General features: G+C 47.2%; 2 protein-coding genes across 2 annotated transcripts in view; both read left to right on the plus strand.

Annotated features, from left to right (window-relative positions):
* LOC109888858 (otogelin-like protein) overlaps nucleotides 1-13762 on the plus strand; it is a 62404-nt gene extending 48642 nt beyond the window's left edge. The window contains exons 29-53 of the mRNA XM_031821413.1: nucleotides 317-569; nucleotides 657-935; nucleotides 1035-1152; nucleotides 1285-1364; nucleotides 1446-2302; nucleotides 2445-2622; nucleotides 2743-2885; nucleotides 3024-3047; nucleotides 3139-3231; nucleotides 3334-3523; nucleotides 3903-4262; nucleotides 4457-4642; nucleotides 4830-5042; nucleotides 6930-7034; nucleotides 7128-7235; nucleotides 7377-7478; nucleotides 7624-7728; nucleotides 7903-7943; nucleotides 8047-8110; nucleotides 8192-8370; nucleotides 9671-9775; nucleotides 9889-10008; nucleotides 10079-10124; nucleotides 12201-12280; nucleotides 12372-13762. Coding sequence (XP_031677273.1) covers nucleotides 317-569; nucleotides 657-935; nucleotides 1035-1152; nucleotides 1285-1364; nucleotides 1446-2302; nucleotides 2445-2622; nucleotides 2743-2885; nucleotides 3024-3047; nucleotides 3139-3231; nucleotides 3334-3523; nucleotides 3903-4262; nucleotides 4457-4642; nucleotides 4830-5042; nucleotides 6930-7034; nucleotides 7128-7235; nucleotides 7377-7478; nucleotides 7624-7728; nucleotides 7903-7943; nucleotides 8047-8110; nucleotides 8192-8370; nucleotides 9671-9775; nucleotides 9889-10008; nucleotides 10079-10124; nucleotides 12201-12280; nucleotides 12372-12572 — 4230 coding nt within the window. The 3' untranslated portion in view covers nucleotides 12573-13762. The remainder of the gene's footprint in view (nucleotides 1-316; nucleotides 570-656; nucleotides 936-1034; nucleotides 1153-1284; nucleotides 1365-1445; nucleotides 2303-2444; nucleotides 2623-2742; nucleotides 2886-3023; nucleotides 3048-3138; nucleotides 3232-3333; nucleotides 3524-3902; nucleotides 4263-4456; nucleotides 4643-4829; nucleotides 5043-6929; nucleotides 7035-7127; nucleotides 7236-7376; nucleotides 7479-7623; nucleotides 7729-7902; nucleotides 7944-8046; nucleotides 8111-8191; nucleotides 8371-9670; nucleotides 9776-9888; nucleotides 10009-10078; nucleotides 10125-12200; nucleotides 12281-12371) is intronic.
* Nucleotides 13763-15428: 1666 nt separating this feature from the next.
* Nucleotides 15429-15838, plus strand: part of LOC109888859 (phosphatidylinositol phosphatase PTPRQ) — a 60507-nt gene continuing 60097 nt past the window's right edge. The window contains exons 1-2 of the mRNA XM_031821425.1: nucleotides 15429-15473; nucleotides 15640-15765. Of these exons, the coding sequence (XP_031677285.1) occupies nucleotides 15429-15473; nucleotides 15640-15765 (171 nt within the window). The remainder of the gene's footprint in view (nucleotides 15474-15639; nucleotides 15766-15838) is intronic.

Raw genomic sequence — 15838 nt, forward strand, 5'->3', positions numbered from 1 at the left:
TGACCCTAAAATATTTATATCTGTTATCAAATGACCACAGATACACGTGCACACACACACAATACCATGGTCTCTCTATCCCTGCTTGATCTACACAGTATGTCTTGGCTATGAATGGCTACAGTACTATCACATACTGTACATATGTGATGTTGTATGTTTCTAAATGTTTGTACTTGTTTTTTCTTTCAGCCTATGATTGTGAATACTACAACCAAGGTCTGTTTGAACGCTAACCACAATTACTCACAAGGGAACACCATTCAATCACACAAAAATACAAATACACATATACAAACTGAGCGACCTAATATAGTCACTCAACATTGAGAATATCCTCCACCCCTATCTCTCTCTCTCTCTCTCTCTCTCTCTTTCTCCCTCTGTAGAGTTAGGTGAAGGACCGTTTTCGGTGGTCAGTGCTGTATATAACGCTACAGTCTTCGGTGTGAACAGAACCAGTGGGTCAGTGTTTCCTCTAGTTAGGGAGTTCGTAGGCGGGCTGCCTCCCCCTGGGCTACTCTTCAACTTCATGATCACAGCAGGACTACAGAAGGACCGCACATCACGTGAGTCTCACACACACCTACACAGACAAAACACACACAAACTCAACTCACATGAGCTTCACCCATATGTTAAACTCTGTATTACAGGTCTCCCGGTGGTCTCTCTGGAGTCAGCAGAGCGTCCTAACTACTTCCTGGTTGTGTCTGAGCGTACTGGGCTGCGGTTGGAGCAGTGGACCCGAGGGGAGGAGTTTGGCCACAGGGCTTCCTTCCTGCAGCACCAGGGGGTGTTCCTGCCTGGCCACACCTCTTTTGAGCTGATTGGCCAGCCAGGAGTGTTCCTGACTCTGACACGCACGTCTGCACGAGCTCAGAAATATGACAACTCTGACAACTTCAAGACCAGCAGCTCCTTTACCCTGGAAGGTTAGATAGAAATACAAATTCATTATACGCAGCACACACACAGTTTATTTTACTGTAGTTCTTATGTGTATGTTCACAATGTGTATGTTTGTATTACAGAGAGCAGTTTTGTGATCCCGTACCGCATGATGTGTGAGTGGCGCTACCATGCATGTGCCAGTCCGTGTGTCCGTACATGCAGCGACCCCGCTGCCACACGCTGCCACTTCCTGCCTCCGTAAGAACACGCCTAACACACAGTTAGAAATGCACACTTACAAACACACACAAACAACATGGTTATACACTGTAAGGGCATGATTAATACGCTCTTTGAACATTTGTCCATGTCTATATGTGTGTCTGGCAGGGTGGAGGGCTGTTTCCCTCGCTGCCCCAAAAACATGGTTCTTGATGAGGTCACCAGGAGATGTGTCTACACAGAGGACTGTGAGTAGAGTGTGCACCACACCAGGATCTGTAAAGTTACATCGTTTTTAGAGTAATGTATGTCTGTGTGTCTTTCCTCAGGTGTGTCCCTACCTCCCACTCCTACACCCTACGCCTTCGTAAACCGAACGACCACCATCCCCACTACTACTACTGTTAGGTCTACTAGTACTATTACTACATCTAGGACCACTACTAGGACCACGACTACTAGTACCAGAACTACAACCAGTGCTGCCTCTACAACTGTTACTGCCACCAGAGCCCCCACTACGCCCAGTACAGCCCACCTAACAGAGAGTTTCACTCCCACCCTCACCCCTCCTCACTCCCCCTCTCTTCCTCCCCCTTCTCTGCCCGCACCCTCCACCCCCACTGTGACTGAGGACACCCCTTTACCTGCAGTCTCTCCCTCCATCTCCCCCTCTCCCTCCCCCACCATTACTAGCAGCACCACTGGGGTCACAACCCCGACCTTGACCCCTGCAGTGGTCACTAGAGTAACTATGGAAATGCCATCCCCTACTTCCCCCAGCCTGGTAGTGACCGAATCCACCACTCCTCTTCTCTCTCCTGATTCTCCCACTCGCTCTCCCCCTCCTGCTACCCCTCCCCAGCCTTCCACCCAGCCTTCCAGCTCCCCCTCAGCTCCCCCTATCTCCTCCCCCACTTCCTTTTCCCTTGCTCCCCCTCTCTCCTCCTCCACCCGCACCCTGACCACCACAGAAACACACCGTCCTGTTGCTACGCCCACGGAGACTACCTCTCTATTCCCAGTCATTTATGACACCTCCGTTACCATGTCGACATCACCCCCCGAGACGACGGAGTCCATAACAACGGAAACAGCCACTAGCCCAGACTCCTCTCATACACCTGAGGCAGTCAGCATGCCGGCAGTGCTGTCCCCCTTCCTCCTGCCCACCACCCCCTGCACAGTAAGAGCCTATCAGTGAGAGACAGTTTGTATGGACATGATAAGAGGGCCAAGCATGCAGCCCTGGAGAACTCCCTTTGCCAGTAGCTGAATTTTTGATCTCTCTGATCTCCCTCTCTCTCGTCTCTCTCTGCTCTCTCCAGCCCCCGTATTCCTACCGTGTTGATGAATGTGCAGAGCTGATCTGTTTTAATGGGGAGCTGCTCCTCCATAACTCCTCCCTCCACTGTCGGTACAACACCACTCCTCCTCGCTGCTCTCTGCTGGGCATGGCTGTCCTCACCAACACCGACCCCTGCTGCCCGCTCTGGCAGTGCCCCTGTAAGAACACACACTACTGTACATACACACACACTACATACATACCAACACACACACATTTTACAAACATACTGTGCTTGTGTGTGTTTGCCTATCCGTGCATGTGTGTGTATGTGTTAGGTCGCTGCTCTGTGATGTCAGACCTGCGTGTGATAACGTTTGACGGTAACAACGTGGCGCTGTATGATAACGGCTCCTACATCCTGGTCTACCTGCCCACAGAGAACATCATAGGAACAGTGAACAAATGCCCTACCAGCCAGGTACACACACACACACACACAAGCTAAAACACACACACAAACTCTCTCTGTTTTAAATACACTCGCTATTACAAACTGTCATAGGATGCTATAAGCACCTGATTCTGATTGGTTTACTTTTTCTTGTTTCATATTTAGAGCGTCAACTCCATCAGACGACCTGTGAGTTCCCTTTTAACATCTAATCATGATCATTATCATAGTAATTGTATGGTCATTATTACACCGTGTTACTTGGACATCTTTCTCTCAGAGCCCTAGTGGTGGAACGTCAGGTCTGTGTTTCAAGAACTTGAACATCACCACTCCCTCCTACAGGATCATCATCAACCGTCTTGACCGCAAGGTGACCATCACTGACTGCAACCAACTGACCACTGAACCATTACTGATCGCATACACTGTAGAACACAGCTCATGCTATATCTGTGTGTGTGTGGGTATACAGGTGTCAGTGAACCACATCAAGGCGCGGCTGCCTTTCTCCCGCCAGGCTCTGTCAGTAGAGGACACAGGCAGTATGTACCTGATCACCACTCCTGGAGGAGTCAACATACAGTGGTACCACAGCACTGGCATCATGGTGCTGCAATACACCGCCCCCTCCAACACATCTGCTCCTACTAGAGGCCTCTGTGGTAAGACATCCACGAGCTAGATTTGTCATTTACTCTAACGCTTCCATACTTCATTGTCAGATCAGGGATGTGGGTTTGTTTTGAAGACGTCCTCTAGCACGATTTAATGAACCTGGAGAAGAGAGAACGTTTCTCTCAGACCTTGCTCTATTTCTGGCCTATTTCTTCAGGGTGTGCACGTGTGGGCGTGCATTTGTTCATTCGTGCATGTGATGAATATAAGTGTATCCGTAACAGTTTTGTAAATAAAGTATCAAGTTGTTTTTAAATTGTGATCGAGAGTTGTGCCTCTTCCTTCTCAATGCTCATACTATTATTTGGTTGCACCTTGTCTCACGTTGGTTAAGCACCTTTTACTCCCTGCTGGTGTGTCTCCCAGGGTGTTGTGACGGGAACCCGGCTGATGACCTGAAGCTGCCTAACGGTACGGTGGTGAGGGAGGTGGCAGACCTGGGTCTGTTCCTGCAGGCCTGGAGGGTCCACACCTCAGAGGACACGGAACACACACGACGCATCGGAGACAACTGTACCACTGGAGACTGTTCCACCTGTCTCTCCATGCTCAGACAGAGACCTTTCACTCCTTGCCACAGCAAGGTGTCTCCAGAGCAGTTCTGTGATGTGATGTGGGCAGGGGACCTCCACTATAAGGCCCACCAGTGTGACTTCCTGGCAGCCTACGTAGCTGTCTGCTACACTTACCAAGTCTGCATCAACTGGAGACGACACAACTTCTGCCGTAAGGACCTCGTACACACACGCACCAATACACACTAATACACACACGCATCAGGTCTGTATTAGCTGGTGACGTCACAACAACAGCGGTGTGTCTGTGTGTGTGTGTGTTTGCGTGTCTGTGCATGCTTGTGCGTACGTGTGTGTGTGTGTTTGCGTGTCTGTGCATGCTTGTGCGTACGTGTGTGTGTGTAGCGTTGAGGTGTCCTTCAGGTAGGGAGTACCAGGCGTGTGTGTCGACCTGTACCACCCGGACCTGTCAGAACAGAGAGTTCTATGAGGAGACCACCTGCTCCCACATCAGAGAGGAGTGTGTGTGTCGCTCTGGAACCATCCTGCACCGAGCAGACTCCACTTACTGCGTCACAGAGGAGCAGTGTGGTGAGTATGTCAGCTCTATGTCAGCTGTATGTCATTTCTATGTCGGCTGAATATCATCTCTATGTCAGTGTACGTCTTCTCTAGTATGTCAGCTCTATGAGCTTGTGCTCTGTATGACTCTTGTTATGGTTCTGCTTCTGTGTTTTTTAGAGTGTACTGATACGTGTGTCTGTGTGTGTGTTTGTAGTGTGTACGGATAACGAGGGGTCTCCGCGGGCCCCTGGGGAGGTGTGGAACGGGTCATTGCGTGGCTGCTGTCTGTTCCGCTGCCTGGAGAACGGTTCTGTGGTGGCAGTAGAACCTGACTGCAGCTTTAGTCCCACTCCGCTGTGTGAGAGGGAGGGAGAGTACGTACTGGATGTCCTGGAAGAGGGGGCCTGCTGTCCCAAGAAGATCTGTGGTGAGGACACACACACACATGCATGCTTAGACACCTACATATACCATCGACTCTCTCTCAATTCAATTCAAGAGGCTTTATTGGCATGGGAAACATATGTTCACATTGCCAAAGCAAGTGAAATGGATTAACAAACGTTAAATAAACAATAAAAAGTGAACAGTATTACACTCACACAGGTTCCCAAAGAATAAAGACATCATATTATGATCTATATACAGTGTTATTATGTCTATATACAGTGTTGTAACGTTGTGCAAAAAGCTCAAATAAATACACTTAAATAGAGGTTGTATTTACAATGGTGTTTGTTCTTCACTGGTTGCCCTTTTCTTGTGGCAACAGGTCACAAATCTTGCTACTGTGATTGCACACTGTGGTATTTCACCCAATAGATATGGGAGTTTATCAAAATTGAATTTGTTTTCAAATTCTCGGTGGGTCTGTGTAATCTGAGTGAAATATGTCTCTAATATGGTTATACATTTGGCAGGAGGTTAGGAAGTGCAGCACAGTTTCCACCTCAATTTGTGGGCAGTGTGCACATAGCCTGTCTTCTCTTGGGAGCCAGGTCTGCCTACGGCGACCTTTCTCAATAGCAAGGCTATGCTCACTGAGTCTGTGCATAGTCAAAGCTTTCCTTCATTTTGGGTCAGTCACAATGGTCAGGTATTCTGCCACTGTGTACTCTCTGTTTAGGGCCAAATAGCATTCTAGTTTGCTCTGTTTTTTTGTTAATTCTTTCCAATGTGTCAAGTAATTATCTTTTTGTTTTCTCATAATTTGGTTGGGTCTAAATGTGTTGCTGTCCTGGGGCTCTGTGGGGTCTGTTTGTGAACAGAGCCCCAGGACCAGCTTGCTTAGGAGACTCTTCTCCAGGTTTATTTCTCTGTAGGTGATGGTTTTGTTATGGAATGTTTGGCAATTGCTTCCTTTTAGGTGGTTGTAGAATTTTAACAGCTCTTTCCTGGATTTTGATCATTAGCGGGTATCGGCCTAATTCTGCTCTGCATGCATTATTTGGTGTTTTACGTTGTACACGGAGGATATTTTTGGTATTTGTCCCATGTTGTGAATTCTTGGTTGGTGAGTGGACCCCAGAACCATAAGGGGCAATGGTTTCCATAACTGATTCATGTATTTTTAGACAGATCCTAATTGGTATGTCAAATGTTATGTTCCTTTTGATGGCATAGAAGGCTCTTCTTTTTTTATTTAACCTTTATTTAACCAGGCAAGTCAGTTAAGAATAAATTATTATTTACAATGACGGCCTACACCGGACAAACTCGGACGATGCTGGCCAATTGTGCGCCACCCTATGGGACTCCCAATCACGGCCAGTTGTGATACAGCCTGGATTCAAACCAGGGTGTCTGTAGTGACGCCTCTAGTGCTGAGATGTAGTGCCTTAGACCGCTGCGCCACTCGGGAGCCCCTTGCCTTGTCTCTTAGATCATTCACAGCTTTGTGGAAGTTACCTGGGCGCTGATGTTTAGGCAGAGGTATGTATAGTTCTTTGTGTGCTCTCGTGCAACTGTGTCAAGATGGAATTTGTATTTGTGGTCCTGGCAACTTAACCTTTTTTGGAACACCATTATTTTTGTCTTACTGAATTTTACTGACAGAATCTATGCATAAGATCTAGGTGCTGCTGTAGGCCCTTCTTGGTTGGGGACAGAAGCACCAGATCATCAGCAAACAGTAGATGTACTGGTACTGTAGACTGTTCTAGTGCCCTCGCCAATTTGTTGATATGTATGTTGAAGAGGGTGGGGCTTAAGCTGCATCCCTCTCTCTCTCTCTCTCTCTCTCTCTCTCTCTCTCTCTCTCTCTCTCTCTCTCTCTCTCTCTCTCTCTCTCTCTCTCTCTCTCTCTCTCTCTCAGAGTGTAATCTGACCATCTGTGAGAGTGAGGCTCCGCCCTGTGAAAATGGGAACCGGCTGGTGATTGGTTACAGTGCCTTGTCCTGCTGCCCAGAGTACCGTTGTGGTAGGTACTGAATCAAAAGATAATAGCTTTAATCATTCACTGGTATTGTTAGGTGTGGTTTAATAACTGAGTCCTGTGATTGGTCTGTCTCAGAGTGCGACCCCCATGCCTGTCCCCCCGTCACCGCCCCTGACTGCAGAGAAGATCAGTTCCTCGTGGAGGTCCGTGAGGACAACTCCTGCTGTTACTCCTTCCTGTGTGGTAAGGTCAGACCTTCTACTGCTTCCTGGGTCGACCGTCTCCGTCCAACATTACTGTAGCTGAACTTTGGGTAGATGTAGAGGACCGACGATCGGCCAAAAACAGTCAGTGACCAACGGTGTGTGTGTCTTCTCTCTGCAGTGTGTGAGTCATGTATCGAGCCTGTCCCGGCCTGTTCCGATGGCGAGATATTAGCTGTGAATCTAAACACCACTAACAGCTGCTGCCCTCAATACCACTGTGGTAACACACACACATTATACTCTACACACTATACAAGCTGTACAGACAACACACATTAATGTACACACACACACACACACACACACACACACACACACACACACACACAGGGTTGATGTTTACAGCAGTGTTCTCCTGTGTGCAGTGTGTGATGTGAACCTGTGTCCTGAGTCGTCTCTGACCTGCTCTCCTGGCCTGTCTTTGGTCCAAACCACCCACCCTGGACACTGCTGCCCCGACCACCGCTGTGGTACACACACACAAACACACATTTTTGCACACGCAATAGTTGCACACACACATCTAAATGCACACACATACCATCATGCCCAGAACTGTGTCTTTGAAAAATCTTGTAGTCCAAACAGAGCATGGTTCTAGGCCTCCAGTTCTGTAGTAAACAACGTCTCTCTTCTTCTCTCAGAATGCCAGTGTGAGGACAGCTCTCTCCCAGTCTGTAAGGTGGTGAGTCAGTCAACTTCAGGAATATTCCTGTTTGTGTGTGCAATGTGCATGTGTGTGTGTGTGTGTGTTTGTGTGTGTCATAGTAACATCTCTGGTCTCTCAGGGGGAGGTACAGGTGGAGGTTCCAGATAGCAGAAGCATCTGTGGCTGCCCCCGCTACACCTGTGGTAAGTACACACACATACACACACACTATGCACAAACACACCCTAGGCTACTAACCCCTGACCCCTGATATCTGTGTGTAGAGAAGGCAGAGGTGTGTGTGTTCCAGGGAGTCACGGTGCTGGGGCCAGGGCAGAGCCTGATTCAGTACTATGAAGGAGAGCTGTGTTACACCGTACACTGTCTGACACACCGTGACACACACACCGGATACTACGCCATGGACGTGTCCGCTGTCAACTGCTCTCAGAAGTGTGGCCCGGTATGTCTCTCTCTCTCTCACACACACCCCAAACTTCCATCCTGATCAGAGTTACGTCAACCCTTCTGACTTCTCCCCTCTTTCTGACCTCTCCCCTCTTTCTGACCTCTCCCCCCCTTTCTGACCCCCCCCTTCTGACTCACCCTCCTTCTGACTTCTCCCCTCTTTCTGACCTCTCCCCTCCTTCTGACTTATCACCTCTTTCTGACTTCTCCCCCTTTTTCTGACTTGTCCCCTCTGACTTCTCCCCCTCTTTCTGACTTGTCCCCTCCTCTGACTTCTCCCCCTCCTTCTGACTTCTCCCCTCTTTCTGACTTCTCCCCCTCTTTCTGACTTGTCTCCTCCCCTGACTTCTCCCTCTCCTTCTGACTTCTTCCCTCTGACTTCTCCTCCCTTCTAACTTCAACCCCTCCTCTGACTTCAACCCCTCCTTCTGACTTCTCCCCTCTCTTCTGACTTCTCCCCCCCTTTTTGACTCCTCTCCCCCTTCTAACCCCCCCTTCTGACTCCCCCCCTTCTGACTCCCCCTCCTTTTGACTTCTCCCCTCTTTCTGACTTCTTCCCCTCTTTCTGACTTGTCCCCTCCTCTGACTTCTCCCCCTCCTTCTGACTTTTTCCCTCCTTCTGACTTCTCCCCTCCTCTGACTTCTCCCCCCTTCTGATTTCCCTCCCCCTTCTGACTTCTCCCCCCCTTTCTGACCCCTCTCCCCCTTCTAACCCCCCCTTCTGACTCCCCCTCCTTCTGACTTCTCCCCTCTTTCTGACTTCTCCCCCTCTTTCTGACTTGTCCCCTCCTCTGACTTCTCCCCATCCTTCTAACTTCTCCCCTCCTTCTGACTTCTCCCCTCCTTCTGACTTCTCCCCCCTTCTGATTTCTCCCCCCTTCTGATTCCTCCCCCCCTTCTGACTCCCCCTCCTTCTGACTTCTCCCCTCTTTCTGACTTCTCCCCCTCTTTCTGACTTGTCCCCTCCTCTGACTTCTCCCCATCCTTCTAACTTCTCCCCTCCTTCTGACTTCTCCCCTCCTTCTGACTTCTCCCCCCTTCTGATTTCTCCCCCCTTCTGATTCCTCCCCCCCTTCTGACTTCTCCCCCTCTTTCTGACTTCTCCCCCCTTCTGACCCCCCCCCTTCTGACTTATTCCCTCCTCTGACTTCTCCCTCCTTCTGATTTCTCCCCTCCTCTGACTTCTCCCCCTCCTTCTGACTTCTCCCCTCCTCTGACCTCTCCCCCTCCTTCTGATTTCCCCCCCCTCCTTCTGATTTCTCCCCCCCCCTTCTGACCTCCCTCCCACCTCTCAGCACCAGCTTTACGCAGCATCGTCAGATCCTCAGGTGTGCTGTGGCTCCTGTAAGAACGTCTCCTGTTCCTTCAACAGCCACAACAGAACCACTGAGGTCTTCACTGTGAGAACACACACACACACACACAACCTAATACTGCCAAACAGACACAAATAATCTACCTAACACACAGGAAAATCCTGGATGAATAACTTTGACGGTTTGTGTGTGAACAGGCGGGGAGCTCCTGGGTAGATAACTGTACACGGTACGACTGTGTGGAGACGGCAGGGGGAACCGTGGTGCTGGCCTCAGGGGTGGTCTGCCCCCCCTTCAATGACACAGAGTGCACTCAGGTAAACACACACACACACTAACATTCACACACAATGAGGTCTGTCTGTAACCTTTTTTCAATCATTGCAGAATGGGGGCGTGGTCCAGAGCTATGTGGATGGCTGTTGCAGAACGTGTAAGTGACCGATCACATTTGCTTCTCATATGCTTTCAGCTGTCAATCACAGAGGTGGGCAGGGCATTGCCTGGCAACGGTTGGGCTTATTGGCTGACTGGTTGGGGGGGTGTGGCCTGTAGCAGCCTAAAGCAGAGTAAAAGCTTGTGGTTGGCTGGCAACAACCAGCATGAATCACTACACAACCCAGCAGCCTCTGCTGTAGGGGTGGTCCTTGATCTGCCTGATGGTCCTGATACACTGTCATGATAATATTGAAGAAGGATTTTACTGTTGATTGGAAAATACTTTATTTAGTGGATAAATGATCATAACTCACAGTTATCTGGAGATTAACAGCATGCAAACAGTGGTCCGTCCAACCACTCCAATTTTCTTTTAAACTCAATGATGCTAATGATAAACTGTAGCTAAACAGACTCTGTAAATCTATAAAATACTTAGATGTCCATAAGAGGAAGGCAGTTTGTATTTTAAGTGAACTGCAGTGTTGGAAAAAGTATCCATTTGTCATACTTGAGTAAAAGTATAGATACCTTAATAGAAAGTTACTCAAGTAAAAGTAAAAGTCACTCAGTAAAATACTACTCGAGTAAAAGTTTAAAAGTATTTGGTTCTAAATATACTTAAGTATCAAAAGTAAATGTAATTGCTCAAATATACTTAAGTATCAGAAGTATAAATCATTTCCAATTCCTTCTTTTAAGCAAAGCATATGGCACCATTTTCTTGTTTTTAAAGTGTATGGATAGCCAGAGGCATACTCCAACACTGAGACATCATTTATAAAAGATGCATTTGTGTTTAGTGAGTCTGCCAGATCAGAGGCAGAAGGGATGACCATGTGTTGTCTTGATAAGTGCTTGAATTGGACCATTTTCCTGTCCTGCTAAGCGGTCAAAATGAAGTACTTTTGGATGTCAGGTAAAATGTATGGAATCAAACTACATTATTACTACTTAAGTAGTACTTTAAAATAGTTTTACTCAAGTACTTTACACCACTGGTGAACTGTCCCATTAAACACAAATTGTGCATGTAAAGGTGAAGAACACAGACCCAGTCTGCTCTCCCAGTAATACAGCAGCTCTGCCTCCTTGTCCGCTTGCCTGCTTTACCAGTTTGGCCAATGAGAATGCTTGTTTTTGTTACATTTTGGCCAATGGTGATGCTTGGTGTTTAGTTTGGCCAATGAGAATGAGCCTTGGTGCATCAGCATGTAGTAATCCTGAGTGTTTGGCCATCTGGCTGTCTTCCCCAGTCTCAGAGAACATTGTCTGGCTCCCATGGCTGTGCATGCCACTGCGCTGATTCCTCTGTGTGTTTTCAATGTGTTCTAAACCAACGTTAACCTGTGTGTTCTCCTATCGTTCTCCTGACGTTGTTGTTCCTGCCGCTGCTCCCAGGTTCTGGAGTCGGTGTTATACCGTTTACCGTTAACCCCGTAACCCCCACTGGTAGTACTAACTGTGACAAAGGTACCACGACCTCTCACCTTTCATCTTTAACCTCTCACCCCATAACCCTCACTGGTAGTACTAATTGTGACACAGGTACCACGACCTCTCATCCTTCACCTATCACAGTGTGTGTTTGTCTAGTCCTAACCCTACCACACCATACATATAAACTACAGGTCAAGGTTCACCTAACATTCCTCAGGACAAAACCCCATTCCAATGTGTCAACATGTTATTGCTGTGCTGAATCCTCTATGTGAGTAAGAATCATCCCCATTCCTTCACATATACAGAGAGTTTGGCCAAGTGTAGAGCTGGACACCATGTTGCTGCCTCTCAACATTCCATCATCCCCCACCCCTCTGCCCCCTGTGTCTTATCCCCGATTGGCTAGAGTGGGTTTAAGTTCAGGCCAGTGCCCAATGGGAGCTGGGTCTCTGGCATGAGAACTGCCCCCCAGTCAGCTGGCTGTCAATTAAACTGAGCCACCGCTGCTAGGCAAAAGAGTCCTGCTCAATAGGCCTTTTACTGTGTGAATGACAGGACTCTGGGGCTGAAAGCTGTGTTGTGTGCTTGCGTGTATCTCAGCGTTTCCTCTGTGTGCGTGTGTGTTTAGGTAAGGAGGACGGTAAGATGTGTAAGCGTGTAGCAATCCGAACCACCATCAGGAAAGACGACTGCAGGAGCAACGCTCCGGTAAGAGAGAGACAGTATCAATAAGATGTTTTTTTTATGGAGTATAAAATCTTACCACCCCTCTCTCTCTCTCTCTCTCTCTCTCTCTCAGTTGACAGTGTATTCGTGTGATGGGAAGTGTCCGTCTGCCACCATCTTTAACTTCAACATCAACAGCCACGCCCGCTTCTGTAAGTGCTGCAGAGAGAGTGGACTACAATCCCGCTCCGTCACCCTCTACTGCTCACGCAATGCTACCCTGGTGGACTACAGCTTCCAGGAACCTCTAGACTGCTCCTGCCTATGGAACTAAAGAGATCTACTGTAATCCAGGGGTAGGCAACTAGATTCAGGAGGATGGTCAGGGGCATGGAAAATAATTATAATAATTTGTACACTGTACACAGGTACCTACACACTGAAGAAGGCTGTAAAGACAAAACATCTGTGTACGCTATCCCTGATGCAGTAGAAAAATGTAACATATTGAATAATGAACTAAGCATTATGCAACATATTTTGTGAACCCATTACACCTCTTTGTTTGTCTGAATTCACAGGTTTTATGCACCAGCCAAGCTTCTGGAGAGCGTGATAGTTCTCTTTTGATTAGTTACACTGCAAATTGACCACAACTAAGCCAAAAAATAACAATAATTTCATACATTGAGACACGTCTTTTTATTTTGTGGAAATACTTGGAAACATTTCCTAAACTAAACTCATTTTTAGCTGAATTCCTGGTGATTTTACAGTCTTTTTAACGTAAAACTAAAGTCTATCTACCCTGATCTAGTCAATGTGAGCTCCAGTATGGCAAACAGTAGGTTGGACGGAGGATGGAAGGTCAGAGGTCAGACAGGTGAAGTGTCCAGGTAGGCGAGTTCTTTAGTCTTCCTTCAGTCTGTTGTTGAAGGGTGTATGCTGGCCTGTTGTAGTGACCCTGTCATTACAGATGTGTAGGGCTGTAACCAGTTCCTCCTGTACTATGATAACACTAGTCCTATCTGTACTGCTGTAGCCTGCTCCTCCTCGTGTGTAACACTAGCTAGTCCTCTCTGGCTTTATAATGTTCAGATCAGTTGGTCCCAGCTGACAGGACTACTGCTGATTTAGTATGTCAGTGATCTAGTTCTCTCCTGATGACTGACATGTTTAATATGCCGCTAATATTTGTCTTAGAACAAAAAACATTCATTACAAATGTAAAGCTTTTATATTTGGATTTAAATCAATTAATTATTAATCCACCTAAGCATCTGGAAGTAGATTATCTGTAGTTCTACAGAAGGCTGTATCTGCTGTGTTGTTTATTGTGAAGCATTGTGCCAGTAATCATACAGTATCTGCTGTGTTGTTTATTGTGAAGCATTGTGCCAGTAATCATACAGTATGTGCTGTGTTGTTTATTATGAAGCATTGTGCCAGTAATCATACAGTATGTGCTGTTGCCATCACACAGATGTTACCACTCAGAATAGAACAATAAAATACTCAACAGTGTCTGACTGGTTGGTGTTTTTTTGCATGAATGAAAAACTTTCCATCCTCCTCCACACACACACTCCCCTGCTGACTCAGTGTGTTCAGTGCTGATGTGTGTTTGTGTTTCTCTGGCCTGGTAGTGTGTAATTATTGTGTGGGGGTCTGTGTAACAATGTGTGTGTATATACACTGAGTGTACAAAACATTAGAAACACCTTCCTTATATTGAGTTGCGCCCCCCTTTGCCCTCAGAACAGCCTCAATTCATGGACTTTACAAGGTGTTGAAAGTGTTCCACAGGGATGCTGGCTCATGTTGACTCCAATGCTTCCCAGTTTTGTCAAGTTGGCTGGATGTCCCTTGGGTGGTAGACCATTGTTGATACACACAGGAAACTGTTGATTGTGAAAAACCCAGCAGTGTTGCAGTTCTTGACACACTCAAACCACCTGGCACCTACTACCATACCCCGTTCAAAGGCACTTAAATCGTTGTCTTGCCCATTCACCCTCTGAATGGCACACATACACAATCCATGTCTCAATAGTGTCAAGGCTTAAAAATCATTATTTAAACTGTCTCCTACCCTTCATCTACACTTATTGAAGTGAATTTAACAAGTGACATAAATAAGGGATCGTAGTTTTCACCTGGATTCACCTGGTCAGTCTATGGAAAGAGCAGGTGTTCCGAATGTTTTGTACACTCAGTGTATAATTACCATCTAAATAAACCATGTTAATGACACTTCGTCATCAGTAAAATACCAGTGACCTCCACCAGGAAGAAGTGAAGTATTGAAGAGGCAGGAAACCACATTGATCCGTCATTGATTAGTGATTGATCAGTAAATTATTCCTTTTTTTATCATTCGCACAGACCACTAGCTCACATTCAACTACTCGCTGTTCAGCTCTCTCTACACTCACTCTCTCTCATACACACACCGACTGTTTTGATCTGCCGTGTGGAACACACAGCAGTGGAGTTGATTAGCAAATCACTGCATCAATACAGCCCAGAAATTAATCGACTGAACAGTGGGTGCGTGTGTCTGTGTGAGAAAGAGAGAGTGGTCCTGAATGCACTAGAGAATAAATCTGCAAAGAGGCTGAGGTATATGGAATGTTGTTTATCTGGTCTACTTTAAGTTCTTTACTTTCACCCCGTTCTTTCTCCCTATCCTTCTCTCTCTCTCCCTCTCTTTCTTTCTCCCTCTCTCCCCAGGAGTTGCTCTCTGTGTGGCTGCAAGCCTGGTTGTCATAGTAACCGGCTCTTATCCCAACAAAGAGGAAAGGGCGGCAGGGCAGAAAAAATTGGGCTGAACGACACACAGACTGATTGAATTGGACTGTGCGTGTCTTCACACGAGGCTCTGCTTCTCGGTATGCTGCTGCGGAGCGCTAAATTCAAAGTTGTGTTGCGTCACTGGGGAGGACTCCTCGGTACAGTTCAGCTGTGATTACACTCCTCCTCCTCTTACACAGAACACTGACAACCTCAGTCCTCACTGAAGCCACTGGACATTACCTCACTCTTCGGTACATAGATGAGATATCCAAACAGACAGGTTTTCTGATTCCAAAGCCATATTGATATTGGATGTATGCATGTTGTGGTACTATCTTTAGAGGATAGTGCATGTCACTCCTGTTGTGCACTGATGAGAGGACCAGGCTTCCCAATGGATGGAATGGTGCATGTGTGGGTGCTGATAGGGTTCATCCAGGTAAGACACACACACACAGTTTCTAGCTATTAGTTTTAGGTGAAACAGTTATCTATCACAACTCTCGTTTAACAGTCTGTGTCAAAGTTTCAAATGTGACACCTATAGTCTGAGCGATTTATAGAACGTCTCTCTCTTTCCCCTCTCACTCTCCCTCTCTTTCCAGATGATCAGTTTCTCTTGTGTCCAGTGCGCCGAGTTGGCGGTCGTGGTTGTTGAGGTTATGTTTGGCCGCTTCCCCTCTGGTCCAGACTGCTACACTATCTCCTACAGAACGGCACACAACCTCACAGTCAGAACCCACCCACCATACAACCATCACCCAACCTCACGGTCTGACCAGACAACCACAAACATATCGCAAC

This window comes from Oncorhynchus kisutch, linkage group LG4, assembly GCF_002021735.2.
Source record: "Oncorhynchus kisutch isolate 150728-3 linkage group LG4, Okis_V2, whole genome shotgun sequence".
Classification (NCBI taxonomy): Eukaryota; Metazoa; Chordata; class Actinopteri; order Salmoniformes; family Salmonidae; genus Oncorhynchus; species Oncorhynchus kisutch.